This window comes from Phacochoerus africanus, chromosome 11 (genome assembly GCF_016906955.1).
Source record: "Phacochoerus africanus isolate WHEZ1 chromosome 11, ROS_Pafr_v1, whole genome shotgun sequence".
Lineage (NCBI taxonomy): Eukaryota > Metazoa > Chordata > Mammalia > Artiodactyla > Suidae > Phacochoerus > Phacochoerus africanus.
This window is the reverse complement of record NC_062554.1, coordinates 5,906,510-5,930,368: the sequence shown is the minus strand read 5'-3', so window position 1 is coordinate 5,930,368 and position 23,859 is coordinate 5,906,510. Positions and strand designations below refer to the sequence as shown.

The 23,859-nt window shown below is 42.4% G+C and overlaps 1 protein-coding gene across 3 annotated transcripts in view; it reads right to left on the bottom strand.

The window, feature by feature from the left end:
- Positions 1-23,859, bottom strand: part of RNF121 (ring finger protein 121) — a 98,432-nt gene that overhangs the window by 43,077 nt on the left and 31,496 nt on the right. For 2 of the 3 annotated variants that reach the window (XM_047753246.1, XM_047753248.1), the window contains exons 2-3: positions 11,776-11,813; positions 7,328-7,469 (exon numbers count right to left, since the gene is read on the bottom strand). In XM_047753246.1, the coding sequence (XP_047609202.1) occupies positions 7,328-7,469; positions 11,776-11,813 (180 nt within the window). The remainder of the gene's footprint in view (positions 1-7,327; positions 7,470-11,775; positions 11,814-23,859) is intronic. The other variant, XM_047753247.1, reaches the window with a different exon arrangement.

The following is a 23,859-nucleotide window of genomic DNA, read 5'->3' as shown; positions in this document are numbered from 1 at the left end:
TCTGAGCCCCACATCAGGTCCCCACGCCTGGGGATGTGGCATTTGGGAGAAGGACCTCTGAAGCATCTGGCATAGAAGGGCAGTGGGGCTTGTGTGCAAGAGCTCCACGGGACTGTGGAAACAAAGACCCCATTCTTAAAAGGTGCACCCAGGCTTTCATGTGCACTGGGCACCAGGGCAAAGCAGAGGCTCCATAGGAATCCGGGTTGGACCTGACTGCAGTTCTTGAAGGATCTCCTGGGAAAACGGGGTGATTGTCGCTCACTGTGGGGGAAGGACATTGGAGGCAAAAGTCTTGGGAATACTCATCAGCACGTGTTCCTCTAGGGGTGTCTACTTTGGAAAAATCTGGCCCTACCCATCAGCACTAAGAAGCCTCAGGCCAAACAATAATCCAGGTGGGATCAAAGCCCTGCCCATCAGCCATTTCAAATCTCACCCAGACAAAGGCCCACACACTAGAGGAGTAAGAATCAGCTCCACCTACCAGTGGACAGGCACCAGTCCCTTCCATCAGGAAGCCTACAGCAAGCCCCCCGCCCTGTACCAACTTCAGCCACAAGGGGGAAGGACATCAGAAGTAAGAGAGTCTACAACTCAACTCTACTGCCTGCAAAAAGGAGACCACACCAAAAATCTACAAAAAATGAAAAGGCAGAGAATTATGACTCAGAAAAGAGAGCAAGAAAAATCCCCAGAAAAACAGCTAAGTGATCTGGAGATTACAAGCCTCCAATAAAAAGACTTTAGAATGATGACAGTGAAGATGATTCGAGACATTGGAAATAAACTGGAGGCAAAGACTGATAATTTACAGCAAACACTGAGCAAAGAAATATAAGATTTAAAACTTAAGCAAGCAGAGATGCAATACACAATAACTGAAAAAAAAATTCATTGGGGAGTTCCCGTTGTGGCTCAGTGGTTAACGAATCCAACTAGGAACCATGAGGTTGTGGGTTCTATCCTTGGCCTTGCTCAGTGGGTTAAGGATCTGGCGTTGCCGTGAGCCTGGTGTAGGTTGCAGACGTGGCTCGGATCCTGCGTTGCTGTGGCTGTGGCGTAGGCCGGCAGCTATAGCTCTGATTCGACCCCTAGCCTGGGAACCTCTGTATGCCATGGGAGCAGCCCAAGAAATGGCAAAAAAGACAAAAAAAAAAATTTCATTAGAAGCAACCAACAGCAAAATACAAGAGGCAGAAGAACAAATAAGTGAGGTGGAGGACAGATGAGTGGAAATCACTGATGTGGAAGAGAAAAGAGAAAAAAGATTGAAAAGAAATGAAGACAGTCTAAGAGAACTCTGGGACATTAAATGCACCTACATCTGTGTTATAGGGTGCCAGAAGGAGAAGAGAGAAAGGGGCAGAAAAAAATATTTGAGGAGGTAATAGCCGAAAACTTCCCTAAAATGGGAAAGGAACCACTCACTCAAATCCACGAAGCACAAGGAGTACCATGTAAAATAAACCCAAGGAGGAACACCCTGAGACACATACTAATCAAAATGACCAAAATTAAATTAGACAAAGAGAAAATATTGAAAGCAGCTAGGGCAAAGAAACAAATAACATGCAAGGGAACCTCAATAAGGTTATTGGCAGATTTTTCAGCAGAAACTCTGCAGGTCAGAAGGGAGTGGCACAATATACTTAAAGTGATGAAAGGAAAATACCTCCAACCAAGATTACTCTACCCAGCAAGGCTCTCATTTGGATTAGAAGGAGAAATCAAAAGCCTTACAGACAAGCAAAAGCTAAGAGAACTCAGCACTGCTAAACCAGCTTTACAACAAATACTAAAGGAAATTCTCTAGGTGGAAAAGAAAAGGCCACAACTAGAAATGACAGTATTACAAGAGACAAGGCTCACCAGTAAAGGCATATGTACAGTAAAGGTAGGAAATCATCAACACACAAATATACTACCAAAATCATAAATAATGAGAAGAGGAGGGTACAAATACAGGACACTGGAGATGCACTTGCAATTCAGAGACGAACAAGTTAAAACAATCTTGTACATATAGAGACTCCTATATGAAAACCTCATAGTTAACAGCAAACCAAAATTCTACAAAAGATACTTACACAAATAAGAAAAAGCAATCCAAACACAACACTAAAAATAGTCATCAAACCACAAGAGAAGAAAATTAGGAAAGGAAGAAAAAAAGACCCCCCCCAAAAAAAGTCCAAAACAATTAACAAAATGGCAACAAGAACACACATATCAATAATTACCTTAAATGTAAATGGACTAAACGCTCCAACCAAAAGACACAGACCAGCTGAATGGATACAAAAGAAGACCCATATACATGGTGTCTTCAAGAGACCCCCTTCACTTCTAGGGACACATACAAACTGAAAATGAGAGGATGGAAGAAAATATTCCATGCAAATGGGAATCAAAAGCAAGCTGGAGTAGGAGTTCCTGATGTGGCACAGGGATATGGATCCAACTAGGAACCAAGGGGTTGCAGGTTCAATCCCTGGCCTTGCTCAGTGGGTTGGGGTTCCGGCGTTGCTGAGAGCTGTGGTGTGGGTCACAGACGTGGCTTGGATCTGGCATTGCTGTGGCTCTAGCGTAGGCCAGCAGCTGTAGCTCCAATTAGACCCCTAGCCTGGGAATCTCCATGTGCCGTGGGTGCAGCCCTAAGAAGACAAAAGACAAAAAAAAAGGAAAGAAAGAAAGCTGGAGTAGCAATACTCATATCAGACAAAATAGACCTTAAAATAAAGAATATTATAAGAGACAAGGAAGGACATTACATAATGATCAAAGGGTCAATTCAAGAAGATAGAACAATTGTAAATATATATGCACCCAACATAGGATCATCTCAATATATAAGGCAACTGCTAACAATCTTAAAAGGAGAAACTGACAATAACACAATAATAGCGGAGGACTTTAACACCCCACTTACAGCAACGGACAGATCATGCCGACAGATAATCAACAAGGAAACACAGGCCCTAAATGAAGCATTAGACCAGACAGACTTAACAGACATTTATACAACATTCCAGCCCAGAGCAGCAGAATACACATTCTTCTCAAGTTCACATGGAACATTCTCAGGGATTGATCCCATATTCTGGGTCACAAATCAAACCTTTGTAACTTGAAGAAAATTGAAATCATATCAAGCATTCTTTCTGACCACAACACTACTCAACTAGAAATCAATGACAAGAAAAAAAACTGCAAAAAACACAAACACATGGAGACTAAACAACATGCTACAAAACAGACAATGGATCCTTGAAGAAATTAAAGAGGAAATTAAAAAATACCTAGAAGCAAATGATGACAAAGATACAATACTCTAAAACCTATAGGATGCAGGAAAGGCAGTTCTAAGAGGGAAGTTTATAGCAATACAAGCCTAACTCAGGAAACAAGAAAAAGCTCAAATAAATGACCTAACTTTATATCTAAAGCAGCTAGAGAGAGAACAGATAAGACCTACAGCCAGCAGAAGGAAAGAAATCGTAAAGATCAGAGCAGAAATAAATGAAACAGAAATGAAGAAAACCATAGAAAAGCATCAATGAAACTAAAAGCTAGTTCTTTGAAAAGATCAAAGATAAACTCTTAGCCAGACTTGTCAAGAAAAAAAGAGGACTCAAATCAATAAATTCAGAAATAACAAAGGAGAAGTTACAATGGACATCACAGAAATACAAAGGATCATAAGAAACTACTTGTGCAACTATATGCCAATAAAACGTAAAACCTAGAAGAAATGGACAAATTCTTAGAAAAGTACAATCTTCCAAGACTAAATAAAGACGAAATAGAAAAGACGAATGGACCAATCACAAGTACTGAAACTGAAACTGTGATTTAAAAACTTCCAACAAACAAAAGGCCAGGACCAGATGGCTTCACAGATGAATTCTACCAAATATTTAGAGAGGAGCTAACACCTATCCTTCTGAAACTATTTCAAGTGATTCAGAGGAAGGAATACTCCCAAACTCATTCTATGAGGCCACCATCATCCTGATTCCAAAACCGGACAAAGACACCGCAAAAAAAATTACAGGCCAATTTCACTGATGAACATAGATGCAAAAATCCTCAACAAAATACTAGCAAACCAAATCCAGCAATACACTCATGATCAAGTGGGGTTTATCCCAGGGATGCAAGGATTTTTCAATATCTGAAAATCAATCAGTGTGCTACACCACATTAACAAATTGAAGAATAGATTCTTTCAACAGATGGAGAAAAAGCTTTTGACAAAATCCAACACCCATTTCTGACAAAAACCCTCCAGAAAGTAGGCACAGAGGGAACCTACCTCAACATAATAAAGGCCACATATAACAAAACCACATCATTCTCAATGGAGAAAAGCTGAAAGAATTCCTGCTGAGATCAGGAACAAGACAAGGATGTCCTTTCTCGCCACTACTATTCAACATAGTTTTGGAAGTCCTAGCCACGGCAGAGAAGAAAAAGAAATACAAGGAATCCAAACTGGAAAGGAAGAAGTAAAACTATCACTGTTTACAGATGACATGATACTATACCTAGAAAATCCTAAACAGGCTACCAGAAAACTGTTAGAGCTCATCAATGAATTTGGTAAAGCTGCAGAATACAAAATTAATACACGGAATCTACTGCATTTCTATGTACTAACGATGAAAGATCATAAAGAGAAGTTATGGAAACAATCCCATTTACCACTCCCATCAAAAAAAAATAAAATACCTAGGAATAAACTTACCTGAAGACAAAAGACCTGTAATCTGAAAACTATAAGACCCTGATGAAAGAAATCAAAGATGACACAGATGAAAAGATATACCATGCTCTTGGACTGGAAGAATCAATATTATCAAAACGACTATACTCTCCAAGGCAATGTACAGATTCAATGCAATCCCTATAAAATCCCCAAGAACCTTTTTCACAGAACTGGAACAAAATAAAGTTTGTTTGGAAGCACAAAAGACACAGAATAGCCAAAGACATCCTCAAGAAGAAAAATGGAGCTGGAAGAATCAGGTTCCCTGACTTCAGACTGTACCACAAAGCTAGTTACCAAAATAGTATGGTACTAGCACAAAATCAGAAATATAGATCAGTGGAATAGGATAGAAAGCCCAAAATTCAACCCACACACCTACAGTCAACTAATTTATGACAAAGGAAGTAAGAAGATACAATGGAGAAAAGACAGCCTGTTCAACAAGTGGTGCTGGGAAAACTGGACAGCCACATGTAAAAGAAGGAAATTAGAACACTCCCTAACACCATACACAAAAAGAAACTCCAAATGGATTAAAGACCTAGATATAAGACCAGACACAATAAAACTCTTAGAGGAAAACACAGGCCAAACACTCTCTGACTTAACAGCAACATCTTCTCAGATCCATCTCTTAAGAGTAATGACAGTAAAAACAAAAATAAACAATGGGACCTAATTAAACTTAGAAGTTTCTGCACAGCAAAGGAAACCCTAAACAAAACAAAAAGACAACCCACAGAATGGGAGAAAGTATTTGCAAATGAAGTGACTGACAAGAGATTGATCCCCCAAATCTACCAACACCTCCTGCAGCTCAATACTGAAAAAACAAACAACCCCATCAAAAAATGGGCAGAAGATCTAGAGAGAGAATTCTCCAAAGAAGACATTCAGATGGCCAAAAAACACATGAAAAGATGTTCAACATCACTCATTATTAGAGAAATACAAATCAAAACCACCATGAGGTACCACCTTACACGAACTAGAATGGCCATCATCAAAAAGTCTACAAACAATAAATGCTGGAGAGGGTGTGGAGCGAAGGGTACCCTCTTACACTGTTGGTGCAAATGTAAATTGATGCAACCACTGTAGAAAACAGTACGGAGATTCCTCAGAAAACTAAAAGTAGAACTACCATTTGATCCAGCAATTGCACTCTTGGGCAACTATCCAGAGAAACCACGACTCGGAAAGACAGATGTACCCCAATGTTCACTGCAGCACTATATACGATGAACTTCTTTGCAGAAGAAAAACTGACAGACTTTGAAAAACTTATGCTTACCAATGGAGACAGGGTGTGGGGGGAGGGATGGGCTGGGGGTTTAGGGTGGAAATGTTGTAAAATTAGTTTGTGATGATGGTTGTACAACTGTAACTATCATAAAATTGAGTTAAAAAAAAAATAAAGCGGAGTTCTCATCGTGGCTCAGTGGTTAACGAATCCGTCTAGGAACCCTGAGGTTGTGGGTTCGCTCCCTGGCCTTGCTCAGTGGGTTAAGGATCCGGCGTTGCTGTGAGCTGTGGTGTGGGTCGCAGACGTGGCTCGGATCCTGCGTTGCTGTGGCTCTGGCATAGGCCAGCGGCTATAGCTCTGATTGGACCCCTAGCCTGGGAACCTCCATATGCTGTGGGAGCAGCCCAAGAAATGGCAAAGACAAAATAAATAAATAAATAAATAAATAGAGTGAGTCTCTTAAAGATAGTATATAGATGGATAATGTGGTTTTCTTTAAAACCAATCCAACAATCTCTGCCTTTAATAGATTTTAATCCATTTACACTTAATTACTAATAAGGAAGGATTTGCTTCTGCCATTTAGTTGTATGTTTTCTGTACATTGTATATATTTTTGCTCATTTCCTCTGTCACTGCCTTCTTACGTCTCTCTTCTCACCACCTGCTACATTGCCTCCCCTTTATTACTGCCTTTTAAAAATGTTAATCTAAATTAATCAAGATTTTGAGTTCCCATCGTGGCACAGCAGAAAGAAATCCGACAAGGAACCACAAGGTTGTGGTTCGATCCCGGCCCTCGCTCAGTGGGTTAAGGATCTGGCATTGCCTCAGATCTGGCCTTGCTGTGGCTCTGGCGTAGGCCGGCAGCAACAGCTCCGATTCAACCCCTAGCCTGGGAACTTCCATATTCCGAGGGTGCAGCCCTAAAAAGACAAAAGATAAAAAAAAAAGAAAAGAAAAAATTAATTAAGATTTATTGGAGGCTTGGTCTTCCCAATCAAAGGATCACTGCTCCCTCTATTTGAGTATTTCCTGGTGAACATCTCCTTCATGAATCTACCTCAAAATGTTAAAAGGACCTACCTTTTCTGGCCATGAAAGCAGGCTCAGCTTCTATTCCAGTTTCCATCATGAATCATTTGCCCCTTAAACACACACCCACTGTACACTATTCCCCACTCATACATATGTTTTATTATCTATTCCTCGCCTATATGTGGCCTGTGTGAGGGTGGACCCTGGAATACTTAAGAAGGGTCCCCTGATGACCGGCAAAGAAAGAAATGAGAGGCGCAGTGGCTTACATTGTAGGAGCGGGGGTGCCTCTGCTTCCACTGAACCAGGAGCAGCTGGGCCACCACCAACGTAGCGATGAGGATGAGGACCATCTCGGCGTGCATGGCTTCGTGGCCACGGTGCTTGGCATGCATGCGTGCATGCTCGACCCTGAAAGTCAAACAAAGGGGGCGAGCTCGGTCAGGGAAGGTGTGGCCGTAAGAGGGCAGTGCTTTCCAGGGAGGTCCCACCATTCCGCAGCCCTCTGTAGCTGCAGTGCACTCTGTCAATGAGGGGCTGCAAAGACACATGCCCTGGAGGACAGGCAACTGGGGATACAACGGGGGGCCTAGGCACCGAAGTTAAGTGCTGGGGTTAAAGGTGAGTGGTCTGCTGCCCACCCCCAATGGCACAAATAGCTGATACCTTTCGTTTCAGACCTGTTTCAATCCGTCACTGAAAGAAGAAGGTAACCTGGAGGGAAGGTTAGAGCCTAAAGCCTCATGCTCTTATTCAATGATACGTATAACACCAACACAGGAATGACGCTGCCAATGGGTGCCACTTCCAGGGTTTAAGTCTTGCTTTATTCCTCCTACCCTCCGTCAGGACTAGAGATCCTAAAGACTAAAGCCGGAAAAATCTGAATGGCTTCAACTTTACACCATTCCAACAGTGACTGCAGTATCCACAGGGAAACAGCCTGCCTCTTCAAGGGCTCCGGGAGAGTACGACTGGAAACTCTTCCTTGATCTAAGGGCGGTATTCTCTTATCCTGAGGATCGGCAGCAAATGATTCCCTTGGCCAATACAGGCCCAAAGCTTCCTCTGAGAATAGAAAAGTCACTCCTACCATTCTGGGTCAGAATCAGCCAAAGGAAAGGAATGAAGGAGTTAGAAAGCTAAATACAAATGTAGGCTATAGTCAGGAGCTCTTATGCAAGTTCCCCACAGCTGCAGATATTACGGAGAAAAGCAAAGGCCCATATAAACGATTGCCTTATGGAATTCCCACTGTCAATGAGAGAACGAAGCCAGAAGAACCCAGGGGGAAGGAATCATGGATTGACAAATCACAAAGCAAATAACAGCAAAACGTTCACTGTCGCCTTCAGGTGGCGGGTATGAGGGTATTCACTGCACCCTTCTTTCAACTGTTCTGTATATTTGAGAGTTTTCATAATAAAATGTCAGGGGGAAAACCTGGTGTGCAGCCAAATGTTAGCCAGCCAACCAGCCAGAGCACCTAAGGGTTCATTTACTGAAACATGTATCCTGGGTGGGAGAATCTAACAAAACACTAATGGGGCAGCCGTCAGAAACAAGTTCAGACACACCTGTGCGGCCCTGGCCAAGACAACGTCCATCTCTACACGGCAACTTCCTCCTCTGTCAAAAGGAGGCCCTATCTTTTCTGCCTCCCCCATAGGCTTGTTGTGAAGACAAGCTAAATTTAAAAAGGGCAAAGGCTATTTTAAAACCCTAAGGACTGAGAGGAGTTATGAAGATAACAAGAGGTTTTTTGTTCTCAATATGTAACAGAATGAACGTGTACAAAAAGAAATCGAAGAAAATACTGAGAAAAAACTTACAAGTCATCTAGTGAAAGTTACCACTCAACACAAAAATTATTTTTCATATATATGTATGATGTGTATGACTGAGTCACTTTGCTGTGCAGCAGCAATTGGCACAACATTGCAAATCAACCATACTTTATTTATTTATCCATTTATTTATTTCCTTTTTAGAGCTGCACCTGTGGCACATGGAAATTCCCAGGCTAGGGGTCGAGTCAGAGCCACAGCAACGCCAGATCCAAGCCACATCTGTAACCTACGCCCCGCCACAGCTCACGGCATCGCCGCATTCCCAACTCAGGGATGGAACTTGCATCCTCATGGATACTAGTCAGATTTGTTTCCACTGCGCCACAAGGTAATGCCCCAAATCAACTATAATTTAATTAAAATTTTTTTCAATTATTTTTGCAATCTTTTCCTTAAATATTTCTGCTGGCTGAGAATATGCGCTCTTAATCTATTCTAGAAGCAGCAATGCCTGACACATTGTAGGTACTCATATGTGCTTATGAAGGAATAAAATGTCAGTGCTTTAAGAAGCAGGACGATCAGGAGTTCCTGTCGTGGCTCAGTGTTAACGAATCCAACTAGGAACAATGAGGTTGTGGGTTCGATCCCTGGCCTCACTCAGTGGGTTAAGGATCCGGCATTGCCATGAGCTGTGGTGTAGGTCACAGACGCAGCTCGGATCCCATGTTGCTGTGGCTATCTATGGTGTAGGCCGGCGGCTACAGCTCCGATTAGACCCCTAGCGTGGGAACGTCCATATGCCATAGATGCAGCCCTAGAAAAAGACAAAAAAAAAGAAGCAGGAAGATCAGTACCACTCAGTACACCACAGTTATTAATCATATTTCTGATAATGAGACAAATCTGTATTATACAGCTTCAATCCTTTGGACTTAATCCTATACTCTAGAACAACAAAAAACATATCCATCCATTCCTCTTTCCTAATGCTGTCTCCTCAGGGAGCTCCCCAGTGGTCTGGTGGTTAGGACTCTGTGCTTTTGCCATTTCAGCTGGGGTTCAACCCCTGAGCCGGGAACTGAGATCCCACATCAAGCCACTGCACGCTGTGGCAAAAAAAAAAAAAAAAAAAAAAAAAAAGAGTTCCTCTTGTGGCTCAGCAGAAATGAATCTGACTAGCATCCATGAGGACGCAGGTTCAATCCCTGGCCTCACTGAGTGGGTTAAGGATCTGGTGTTGCCATGAGCTGTGGTGTAGGTCACAGATGTGGCTCAGATCCTGCGTTGCTGTGCTGTGGCGTAGGCCAGAGGCTACAGCTCTGATTCGACCCCTTGCCTGTGAACTTCTATATTTTGTGGGTGTGGCCCTAAAAAGACAAAGAACAAAACAAAAAACTGCCCCTTTAAACATTTATGTTGATATTTTTTTTTCCTTTTTTTTTGTCTTTTTGTCTTGTTGTTGTTGTTGTTGCTATTTCTTGGGCCACTCCCGCGGCATATGGAGGTTCCCAGGCTAGGGGTTGAATCGGAGCTGTAGCCACCGGCCTACGCCAGAGCCACAGCAACTCGGGATCCGAGCCGTGTCTGCAACCTACACCACAGCTCACGGCAACGCCGGATCGTTAACCCACTGAGCAAGGGCAGGGACCGAACCCGCAACCTCATGGTTCCTAGTCGGATTCGTTAACCACTGCGCCACGACGGGAACTCCTATGTTGATATTATTTAAAAAAAACAGAACCAATCCTGTTCCTACCATCATTTTCCTGGGCTCTTCTAGGCTAACAGTTCTAGGTCTATTAAACACTATTCATATGACATAATGTGAAGACCATTAATCCTGACTGCCTTCTTCTAGACATATCTGGGTAAAAATCTTTTTTTTTCCTTATGAACTTCTCATATTTACTCTCTTAACAACTTTGAACTACCCAGTTCAGTGGTGTTAACTATTCACCACGCCATACATCACATCCCTAGAACCTCGTCTCATAGCCGGGTCAAGGCCGTCTTCACATGCAGCGTTTACAACAAAATCAGTGCCGACTCAGCAAAGCAAACACACTGCCGTCTGCACTGTAATCTCCTTTAAAGCAGACAGTATGTTGTCAATGAAGACCTTCCAGTCTGTACTGTCTTTTGGTAGCTGAGGTGGACAACTGCTACGGATTCAGCTTAACGTCACCTAAAATCTCACTGGGTTTGTCATGAGTTGATGCCTTTGCCATTCTACGTTTTCATAATCAGTAGTTTTAATCTAAAGGAAGTGGATTCTTTTCTCTCGATCAAACTTTACGTTTCAGCTCACTGGTCAGCTACCTGGTGAAGTGTGTGGGGCAAGCACTACTGAAATTCCACTACTGATGAGAAGTAAAGCCAGTAAGGTATTTGCTGACTCACTTCAGTTGTAACACAAGTTAGTAGCCGAGATCAGAAGACACATCTCCCATTTCCTCAGCCAGAGCTCTCTGCCCTGCTGCACGAAAATGAAGATGCTAATGATTCTCAAAACAGGTAACACTTACTGCAAGTTTACCACATGCCAGGCATTGTTCTAAGAATTTCTATTTATTAATCCTCACATCTCTCTGAGGTACATATAGGTATTGTTACGATCCTGATTTTACAAACTGGGAAAACTGAGGCAGCATGAAGTTAAGTAACCTAAGATCACACAGCCAGGAAATGGCAGAACGAGTATTCAAACCCAAACCGATGGTTTGGTGCAATAACCTATTTACTCCCCAGGGTGACCTAAATACTAGAAAAGATCTCAAATGATCTGTCCTACTGGTCATAGGTCACCGGCGGCTCCCAAGGAGAAAAAGGAAAAAGACAAGGAAGCAAAACGGACAGATACACAACTCCATCTATAGGGTTGGCCTACAGTTCCTGGCGTGAAGGGCTCGCACTGTCACACTTACCTCCATTGTTCTTCTGGAGAGAGGTCTGACATATCAACCTGTAGAAAGACACCACCAGAAAAATCCATTACTGCCTTGAACTGCCCCTGCCCAATATACAGTGATCACACATTTGCCAGAGCTAGACGTATGAGTCAGGATTCGGGGGACATGAAGCTAGATAAAATATTCTGTCCTATAATGGCATTTGATAGGAAGTGGCCCCGTTAGACTAGGGTGAACTAAACTTCAGTCCCTGATCTACTGGCCTTCCAACCTCAAAGCTGCAGTCTATTTGATAATTTTACCCTTTTATTTTTCTTTTTGTCTTTTTAGGGCCGCACCTGCAGCACATGGAAGTTTCCAGGCTAGGGATCAAACAGGGGCTGTAGCCACCAGCCTACGCCACAGCCACAGCAGATCCAAGCCATGTCTGCAACCTATACCACAGCCACAGCAGATCCAAGCCATGTCTGCAACCTACACCACAGCTCACAGCAAAGCCGATCGTTAACCCACCGAGCAAGGCCAGAGAGCAAACCTGTTATGGATACTAGTCAGATTCCTAATAGGAACTCCCAATCTTACCCTTTTGAAGCAGGATTTCTTAAACCTTGGCACTAGTGATATTTTGGGATGATTAAGTCTCTGGATTGTGTTTTTAGGGGTGGGTTGGGTCTGTACATTGTAGGATGTTTAACACCATTCCTGGCCTCTACCTACTAAATGGCAGTAGCACCTCCACAGATGCCACAATCAAAAATGTCTACAGACACTGTCAGATGTCCCTTGGGAGATGAAAACTACCCTGAGTTGAAAACCACTGCTCTACAATAATACTAAAGTCTCTGGGTTCATAGCTCAAGTCTTCTACTTCTTGGTAGTCATAGAGATGCGTGTTCAAAAATAATGCCATTTAAAGCAACATGGATGGAACTAGAGACTCTCATACTAAGTACGTCAGAAAGAGAAAGACAAATACCATATGATTTCACTTATATCTGGAATCTAATATACGTTACAAATGAACCTCTCCACAGAAAAGAAAATCATGCACATGGGGAGGTTGCCAAGAGGGAGGAGAGGGACTGGGACTTGGGGGTTAATTGATGCAAACTATTGCCTGTGGAATGGATAAGCAATGGGATCCTGCTGTAGCACTGGGATCTATGTCTGGTCACTTGTGATGGAGCAGGATCATGTGAGAAAAAAGAATGTATACATGTATGTGTGACTGGGTCACCTCGCTGTGCAGTAGAAAATTGACAGAACGCTGTAAATCAGTTATAATAGAAAAAATAAAAATCTCTATTAAAAAAAAGAGAGAGATGCATGTTCAAGCCTCAGCACCTAAGTCACGTGATACGTTCTTACACTGAACTAGCTGAAAATGCTCCTTGATGTAGAGAAGACAGGGCCTCATAATTTTTCAAAGGAATCAATCAACAAATACTCCTTAAGATGTTCAAGGCCCAGTCTCCCGGATAACTTCAGAAAAGTACCCTAAGTGGGACGTTTGAAGTAAAACGGGCAGAAATCCATTCTACTACTAAGTGGAACTGGCACATATTTACCAAGCATCCTTTGTGTGTACGTACTGAGAATGTCTACCATTACTTAGGAGGGGCCTTCTGGTTTCTACATGTCCCAGGCAAGGAAGGAAGGAAGGAAAGGATGGGAGGAAGGAAAGGAAGGACAGGAAGGGAGAGGAGGAAAAGAAGAGAGGAGATGGGAGAAGAGAGGGGAAGGGGAAAGGAAAAGAACAATATCCCAAGGCTTCCCTCAGCCCATTAGGGAAATGAAATCAACTACCCCTTGTCCTACTTCACACGCTGCCTCACAGCATTTATTCATTTGTCCCAGCTCAGCCCTTCCTCTCCCCAGCAGCACAGAGGTCCCTTCTAAGAAGGAACAAGCGGATACAAGAAATAGAAAGGCCCAGCTGGATGGTACTGAGCAGACAATTAAGGACCACATTTCTAAAGGAATAATCAATGCACAGGTTTCATGATACCTGTCAAAACTCTTTTCCAACATGGACCTTCATCATGCCAAGCCGGTCTGCTCCCAAACGCATGGGATGCATTCCTGTCTCTGGGTCTTTGCATTTTCCTTCTGATGTAATACCCTCACCTCTCTTTTGTTCCTATCCAAAGCCAAGGTATCCTCTGAGAACCCAGCTGCAATTTCACCTTCCCTACAAAATGTTTCTCTGATCCCTTAACTTAACGAACAGGGTCCTTTGCTTTTCTCCAGCCTAGATTTTCTCCTTGCTACTCAAAAACTGCAATTCAAGGACTAGTATCAGCACCATTTGGGTGCTTGTTAGAAGTGCAGAATCTCAAGCACCATTCTAGACCTGCCGAATCAGAAGCTTCCTTTTAATAAGATCTCCATAGGATTCCAGAAACGGTGGTGGAACAGAAGGACTCAAGTTCACCTTCTCTCAAGAAAACACCAAAATTACAACTAATGCTGGACAACTATCAACAAAATAGACTGGAAGCTACCAAAAAGGATATTCTACAAAGAAGAAGCCACACTGAGACCATAGGGAGGAAGGAGGCACTATCACAGTGTAAGCACTCCCATACCCATCCAGTGGGTGACCTACAGACTGGAAAATAACCACATCGCAGAAGCTCTCCCAAAGGAGTGAATTCCAAATCTCGCATCAGGTTCCCCACACTGGGAGTCTGGCATTGGACGCGGGAGCTCCTGCAGCATTTGGCACTGAAGACCAGCAGGACTTGAGCATGGGAGCTCCACGAGACTAGAGAAAACAGACTCCACTCCTGGAGGGTGCAGGCAGGGTTTCATGGGCACTGGGTCCCCAGGAAAAGGAAAGACTCTGTAAGAATCTGGATCAGACCAAACTGAAGGTCTTGGAGGGTTTCCTAGGCAAACAGAGGTCAGTTGTGGCTCACTCTGGGGGCAGGACCTTGGAGGCAGAGGTTCGAGGAAATAATCATAATGCTCACCGGGGTGAGATCCCCTGGAGACTGACTGCCATTTCAGAAAGGTCTGGCCCACCCATCCGGCTGAGAAACCCCAGGCCAAACAGCAAATAGGATGGGAACACAGCCCCCCCCCCCCCAATCAGCAAACAGGTTGCCTAGGCATATAGCTACCTCTAATCACACCCAGAGACTCAGCCCCACCCACCAGAGAGACAAGACATAGCTCCACCCACCAGTGGGCAGGCACCAGTCCCTCCAAATGGGAAGCTGGCCACAAGCCTCTGTATCAACTTCACCCACAAGGGGGCAGACACCAGAAGCAAGAGAAGCTACAACTCTGTAACTCTGTAACCTGCGGAAGGAAAAAAAAAAAAGACCAAACAGAAAGCCAGCAAAACGAAACAGCAGAGAAATATGAGCCAGATGAAGAAACAAGAAAAAAGGCCAGAAGAATAGCTAAAAGTGAAGTGGAGATGAACAACCTATACGAAAAAGACTTTAGAGTAATGATAGTAAGGATGATCCAAGAACTCAGAAAGAATCTGGCGGTGAAGACGGATAAATTACAAGAAACACTGAACAAAGAAGATTTAAAGAATAAACAAGCAGAGATGAAGAACAAAATAACTGAATTGAAAAATTCTCTAGAAGCAAACAACAGCAGAATACAGGAGGCAAGAGAATGAATAAGCGTGGTGGAAGACAGACGGGCAGAAATCACCGAAGAGGAACAGGTTAAGGAAAAAAAAAAGGAATTCCCCTGATGGCTCTGTGGCAACAAACCCAAATGGTATCCACAAGGACGCAGGTTTGATCCCTGGCCTTACTCAATAGGTTAGGGACCCGGCGTTGCCCTGAGCTGTGGTGTAGGTTGCAGATGTGGCTCAGATGCCATGATGCTGTGTCTGTGGTGTAGGCTGGCAGCCATAGCTCCAATTCGACCCAAGCATGGGAACTTCCATATGCCCTGAAAGACCAAAAAAAAAAAAAAAAAAAAGAAAAAAAAAGAAAAAGAAAAAAGAATGAAAAAAAAAAAGATCACAGTCTAAAAGAACTCTGGGATAATGCACCAACATTCATATTATAGGGGTGCCAGAAAGAGAAGAGAGAAAGCGCTAGAGAAAATATTTGAAGAAATAATAGCTGAAAACTTCTCTTAACATGAGAAAGGAATCACTCACTCAAGCCCAGGAAGCACAAATACCATACAGAACAACCAAGGAGGAACACCCTCAGACACATATTTAGCAAAAGCTAAAGAATTCAGCTCCGCCAAACCAGCTTTACAAAAATACTAAAGGAATTTCTCTAGGAGGAAAAGAAAAGGCCACAACTAGAAACAAGGAAATTACAAATGAGAAGGCTCACTGGTAAAGACAAACTTGTAGTTAAGGTGTGAAATCATCCACACATAAATTGGATATCAAAACCAGCATTCATGAGAAGAGGAGCACACAAATGCAGGATACTACAAATGCATTTGCAATTAGGAGACCAGCAACTTAAAACAATCTTGTATAGATTGCTATCTCAAACCTCACAGTAACAGCAAACCAAGAGTCTACAAAAGATACATACACAAATAAGAAAAAGCAATCCAAACACAACACTAAAAATAGTCATCAAACCACAAGAGAATTAGGAAAGGAAGAAAAAAAGCCCCCCCCCCAAAAGTCCATAACAATTAACAAAATGGCAACAAGAACACACATATCAATAATTACCTTAAATGTAAATGGACTAAATGCTCCAAACAAAAGACAGAGACTGGCTGAATGGATACAAAAACAAGACCCATATATATGCTGTCTACATGAGACCTACTTCAGTTCTAAGGACACGTTCAGACTGAAAATGAGAGGATAGAAAAGATATTCCATGTAAACAGAAATCAAAAGGAAGCTGGAATAGCAATACTCACATCAGACAGAACAGACTTTTAAATAAAGATGGTTACAAGAGACAGAGAAGGATATTACATAATGATCAAAGGATCAACTGAAGAAAAAGACATAACAGTTGTAAACTGAAACCATATCAAGCATCTTTTTTTGTTTTTTCGTTTTTACTTTTTAGGGCCACACCCAAGGCAAATGGAGGTTCCCAGGCTAGGGGTCGAATCCCAGCTGGAGCTGCCCGCCTACACCACAGCCACAGCAATGCAGGAAGGGAGCCTCGTCTGCAACCTACACCACAGGTCATGGCAACGCTGGATCCTAAAGCCACTGAGTGAGGCCAGATATCGAACCCGCAATCACATGGTTCCTAGTCAGATTCACTTCTGCTGCGCCACAACAGGAACTCCTCAAGCATCTTTTCTGACCAAAACATAATAAAACCAGAAATCAACTACAGGAAAAAAAATACTGCAAAAAATATAAACATGTGAAGACTAAACAATGTCACTCAACAACCAATGGATCACCGAAGAAAACAAAAAGGAAATCAAATAATATTGAGACAAATGAAAATGAAAACACAACGATCTAAAACCTAAGGGATTGGAGTTCCTGATGTGGCTCAGTGGAAATGACTCTGACTAGCATCCTTGAGGACACAGCTTTGATCCCTGGCCTTGCTCAGTGGGTTGAGGATCCGGCTTTGCCATGAGCTGTGGTGTAGGTTGCAGACACGGCTCAGATCTGATGTTGCTGTAGCTGTGGTGCAGGCCAGGGGCTGCAGCTTGGATTGGACCTCTAGCCTGGGGACATTCACATGTTGCAGCAGCAATGTGTTTATGTGTGTATGAATTACTTGAGTATATTAAATGAAGATTCTTTTCCTTTTCTTTTTAAACGGCCACATCTAGGACATATATGGAAGATCCCAGGCCAGGAGTCGAATTGGATCTGCAGCTTCAGCCTATGCCACAGCCAAGACAACACGAGATCCTTAACCCACTGAGTGAGACCAGGGAGACCCCCATCCTCACGGACACTGCTAGTTCTTAACCCACTGAGCCACAACTGGAACTCCTAGGTGAAGATTCTGATTCAGGAGATCTGGGATGGATGCTGAGCTGCTTTTTCTGAAGCTTTCAGGATGCTGCTGCTTCTGGGCCGTGGATCATGGTCAGCAGGCAACAGAGGATGTTTGTTTTTTCAGTGAGTGAGGTCAGGCAATCATTTTGCAGGAAGGCAGAATGCGGTTTGGTGGAAGACAGGGGCTAAATGACAGAGTAACCAGCCTGAGTAAAGACTCAAGAGACCACAGAGGGCTCAATATTTGTGGGAGACAGGAGGCCTGTTCGTGGGATTACACTGGTGGATCCACAAGCCTTTTGCACCTGAGAAAAAACACCAGTCGACCACAGATCATTTCCCATTTTTGTGAAGTTTTCTCTTGCCTCCTGCCTGACATTTTTGGTTTAATGACTTCTATAAAATTTAGACTTGAGTAGATTGGCATGACTAGGGGCCTTGTAAGATCCAAGGAGGGGAGTAATTGGCAAAACGGCATTCTATATGGCTCTTAGGAGTGAGATATGAAAGCATGTCTAGGAGTTCCCGTCGTGGCGCAGTGGTTAACGAATCCGACTAGTAACCATGAGGTTGCGGATTTGATCCCTGGCCTTGCTCAGTGGGTTAACGATCTGGCGTTGCCGTGAGCTGTGGTGTAGGTGGCAGACGCAGCTCGGATCTGGTGTTGCTGTGGCTCTGGCATAGGCTGGCAGCTATGGCTCTGATTAGACCCCTAGCCTGGGAACCTCCATATGCTGTGGGAGCGGCCCAAGAAATGGCAAAAAGAAAAAAAAAAAAAAAAGCATGTCTACATGAAACTTAGAAACAGAAGAGGATGTTTTCTCGTAACAGCATTATATGTAATAGCCAAAGCTATAAACAACCCAAATGTCCATCAACTGATAAACAAAGAAAATGTACACCCATCCTCCCGTATGATCTCGTTTTTATGAAATGTCTAGAATTGCCATGGATGCGACCAAAAAAAAAAAAAAAAAGAAAAGAAAAAGTTCTATTCAGCACTTTCAGTATATTCAGTTATGCTACTATCACCACTATTTAAATTTGGAACAGTTTTACCTTTACCGTCCAAAAAGAAACCACATACCAGTTAGCCATCACTCTCCAACCTCCCCCAGCCCAAGGAACCACTAATTTACTTTCAACCTTTACCTATAAATTGACCAATTCTAGACATTTCATAAAAATGATATCATATGGGAGTGCCCTTCGTAGCTCAGTGGTTAAACCCAACAAGGATCCATGAGGTCGCGGGTTCGATCCCTGGCGTCGCTCAGTGGGTTAAGGATCCGGTGTTGCTGTGAGCTGTGGTGTAGGCTGCAGATGCAGCTCGGATCCCGAGTTGCTGTGGCTCTGGTATAGGCTAGCAGTTATAGCTCCAATTTGACCCCTAGCCTGGGAACCTCCATGCGCAGTGGGTGTGGTTCTAAAAAACAAAAACCCCCAAGATCGTATAGTGTGTTGTCTGTTGTGATTAGCTTCTTTCACTTAGCATGTTTTCAATGCTGCAGCAAGTATCACATTTCATTCCTCATTACTGCTAAATAATAGTGCACTGCATGGATGTACATTTTTTTGTTCATCAGTTGATGGACATTTGGGTTGTTTATAGCTTTGGCTATTACAAATAATGCTGTTATGAAAAAACAAACACCCTCTTCTGCCTCTAAGTTTCATACAGACATGTTGTCATTTCTCTTGAGCACGCATCTAGTAGAGGAATTGTCTGGTCATATGGTAACTCTACGCTTAACCTTTTGATAAACTGCCAAACTGTTTTCCACAGAAGCTATACCATTTTACATTCCCACCAGCAGTGCAGGAGAGTTCCAATTTCTCCACATCCTCGACAACACTTGTTATCATCTTTTTGGTAAAATGCATCCCAATGGGTATGAATTGGTAGATCAATGTGCTTTTTGATTTTGCAGTTTCCTGACGTATAACATGGTTGAACACATTTTCTTTTTTTAGGGTCGCACATGCAACATAAGGAGGTTCCCAGGCTAGGGGTCCAGTTGGAGCGACAGCCACTGGCCTCCACTACAGCCACAGCAATGCCAGATCCTTAACCCACTGAGCAAGGCCAGGCATCGAATGTGCAACCTCATGGTTTCCAGTTGAATTCATTTCCACCACACCACGATGGGAACTCCTTTTTTTTTTTTTTTTTAACACATTTTCATATGCTTATATGCTATTCACATATCTTTGGAGGTAAGTTTATTCAGATCTTTGTGTGGCCACACCCACAGCATGCAGAAGTTCCTGGGCCAGGGATCAAACCCATGCTACAGCAGTAAACCGAGCCACACCAGTGACAATGCTGGATCCGTAAGCCACTGAGCCGCCAGGGAACTCCAGTCCACTTTTTAAAAACTAGACATTTTTTTAACAGCAATTTTAGGTTCATGACAAAATTTTTTGTTTGTTTTGTTCTTCTTGCCTTTTGTAGGGCCACTCCCATGGCATATGGAGATGCCCAGGCTAGGGGTCAAATCGGAGCCATAGCCACCGGCCTACGCCAGAGCCACAGCAACTCGGGATCCAAGCCGCATCTGCAACCTGCACCACAACTCACGGCAACACCAGATCCTTAGCCCACTGAGCAAGGCCAGGGATCGAACCCGCAACTTCATGGTTCCTAGTCGGATTCATTAATCACTGCGCCACGACGGGAACTCCAACAAAACTGAGTGGAAAGGAGAGATGTCCTAGAGGCTGCCTGCCCCAAATAAGCACAGCCTCCCCTTATCAACATCCCCCATCAGAGCAGTGTCTTAGTTTCAACTGATAAAACTACACTGACATACTACTACTCAGAGTTCCACAGTTTACCTTAAAGTTCCTGGTTCCATGGCTTTGGACAAATGTACAATGTCCTCACTGACACACAGAGTAGTTTCACTGACCTAAAAATCCTCTGTGCTCTGCTTATTCATCCTGCCATGCCTCCTCATCCCTAACAACCACTCTTTTTTTTTTTTTTTTTTAATTATCTCCACAGTACTGCCTTTTCCAGAATGTCATATAATTGAAATCCTACAGTATGTAGGCTTCTCCCATTGGCTACTTTCACTCAGTAATATGCATTTAATGATTCCTCCACGTCTTTTCGTGGCTTGATGGCTCACTTCTTCTTAGTAGTGAATAATCTTCCATCGTACCACAGTTTATTTATCCATCACCTCCTGAAAGATCACTTGGTTGCTTCCAAATTTTGGCAATTATGAATAAAGCTGCTATAAACATCTGAGTGCTGGTTTTTGTGTGGATCTAAATTTTCACCTCCTTTGGGGAAATATTAAGGAGCACAGCTACTGGACTGATTGTATGGTAAAAATATGTTTAGTTTTTTTAAGAAACTGCCCAACTGTCTTCCAGGGTGGTTGTATTATTTTGCATTCCAACAAGCAGTCAATGAAAAGTTTCTGTTGCCACAGCATTTGGTGTTGTTAGCATCCCAGATTTTGATCATTCTAATAGGTGTATGGTGGTATCTCACTGTTGTTTTCATTTGCATTTCCTGATTGCATATGTGTGGGCATCTTTCCTTATGCTTATCTGCCATCTATTGTGGACTATATGTTAAGTTCTCTAGCCCACTTTTTAATCAGGTTGTTTTCACATTAGTGAGTTTCAAGAGTTCTTTGTATATTTTGAAATGCAGATCCTTAACCCACTGATTGGAGCTGGGGATCGAACCCACATCCTCACGGAGACTAGTGGGATTCGTAACCTGCTGAGCCGCAGTGGGAAATCCAGATATTTTTAATATTAATTAAGTCTAGCCTATCAATTATTTCTTTCATGGGTCATGCCTCTGGTGTACCTAAAAAGTCATCGCCAAACCCAAGGTCACCTGGATTTTCTCCTAAGTTATCTTCTAGGAGTTTTACAGTTCTGCTTTATGATCTCTTTCAGGTTTGTGATCCATTCTAAAGAACTTTTTCTGAGGAGTATAAAGTCTGTCTAGAGCGTCCCCCCCCCTCCCCCGCTTGTGGGTGTCTGGCTGTTCCAGCACCATTTGTTGAAAGACTCTCTCTGCTCTGTTGTACTGCCTCTACTCTTTCAAAGATCAGTTGAATGTATTTACATAGGTCTGTTTCTGAGCTCTCTATTCTGTTCCAGTGATCTATTAATCTATTCTTTTCACCAATACCACAGTGTCTAATTACTGTAATTTTATAGTAAGTCTTAAAGTTGAGTAAGCAGTTATCCAACTTTGTTCTTCAATACTACATTGGCTATTCTAGGGCTCTTGCTTCTCCATATAAACTTTAGAATCAGTTTGTCGATACCTACACAATAACCTGCTGGGATTTTGATTGGGATTGCATTGAATCTATGGACAGATCAAGTTGGGGAGAACTGACATCTTGACAGCACTGAGTCTTCCTTTATATGGACATGAATTCTCTCTCCATTTTAGTTCTTCTTTGGTATCTTTCATTAATTTTTAGTTTTCCACATATAGATCTTGTACATACTTTGCTAAATTTATACTTAAGTATGCTACTTTTTAGGTAAATGGTATGTTTTTAATTTCAAATGCCATTTGTTCATTGCTGGTATACAGGAAAGCAACTGACTTTTGTAATATTAACCTTGCATCCTGCAACCTTACTATAATAGCTTATTAGTTTCAGGAGCTTTTTGGTTCTTTGGGATTTTCTACAGATGACTATGTCATCTGTGAACAAAGACAGTTTTATTTCTTCCTTCCAAATCTATATACATTCTATTTCCTTTTCTAGTTTTATTGCATTGGGTAGGATTTCCAGTATGATGCTGAAAAATAGTGGTGAGAGAGAATTTCTTGCCCAGTCTCGGTGGCAAAGCTTCACTCTTCTCACCAGTATGATGTTAGTTGTAGCTTTGGGGTAGATACTCTTTATCAAGTTGAGGACGTTCCCCCATATTCCTAGTTTAACGAGAATTTTTATCTTGAATGGGTGTTGGATTTTGTCAAATGCTTTTTCTGCATCTACTGATATGTTCACATAATTTTTCTTCTTTAACCTGTTGATATAATGGATTACATCAATTTTTCAAATGTTCAACCAAGTTTGCATAGTGGGATAACTCTCACTTGCTCATGGTGTGTGATCATTTTCATACACTGCTAGATTGAATCTGTTAATATTTTGTTAATGATTTTTACATCTATGTTCATCAGAGACATTTATCTGTAGTTTTCTTACAATGTCCTTGTTGGTTGGGGTTATTAGGTTAACGGTAGCCTCACGGCATCAGTTAGGAAGTAGTCACTCTGCTTCCATCTTCTGATAGAGGCTGTAGAGAACTGGAATAACTACATGTTTGGGAGACTTTACCAGTGAACACATTCACCTGATGCTTTCTGTTTTGGAAGGTTATTAATTATTCAATGAATTTCTTTAATAGATATAGATCTATTCTTTCTCTTTTTATGGCCACACCTGCAGCATATGTAAGCTCCTAGGCAAAGGGTGGAATTGGGGCTGCAGCTGCCAGCCTACGTCACAGCCACAGCCACGCCAGATCAGAGTTGCATCTGTGACCTATGCCACGGCTTGCGGCAATATGGGATCCTTAACCCACTGGGCAAGGCCAGGTATCAAACCCGCACATCCTCACAGAGACTACATGAGGTCCTTAACCTATTAAGCCACAACAGGAACTCTGATACAGGTCTATTCTTATGGTCTCTCTTCTTGTGTGAGTTTTGACAGATTTGTGCCTTTCAAGAAACGGCTCCATTTCATCTAGATTATCAAATTTGCAGTCAAAGAGTTTTTGATAGTATTCCCTTATTATCCGTTTAGTGTCCACTGGATTTCTAGTGAGTCTTTTTCATTTCCGATGTTAGGAATTTGTATCCTCTTTTTCTCTTAGCTTGGCTACAGGCTTATCAATTTTATTAATCTTTTTGAAGAACCCAACTTTTGATTTTGTTGATTTTTTTCTACCAATTTCCTGTTTTCAATTTCACTGATTTCTGCTGTAATATTTATTATTTTATTCTGCTTATTTTGGATTTAATTTGCTCATTTTCTAGTTTCCAAAGGTAGAAATTTACAACAGTGAGTAGAGTTCTCTGTGCTATACAGCAGGTCCTTGCTGACTGTCTATTTTATGTATAGTAGTGTGTATATGTTAATCCCAAACTCCTCATTTACCCC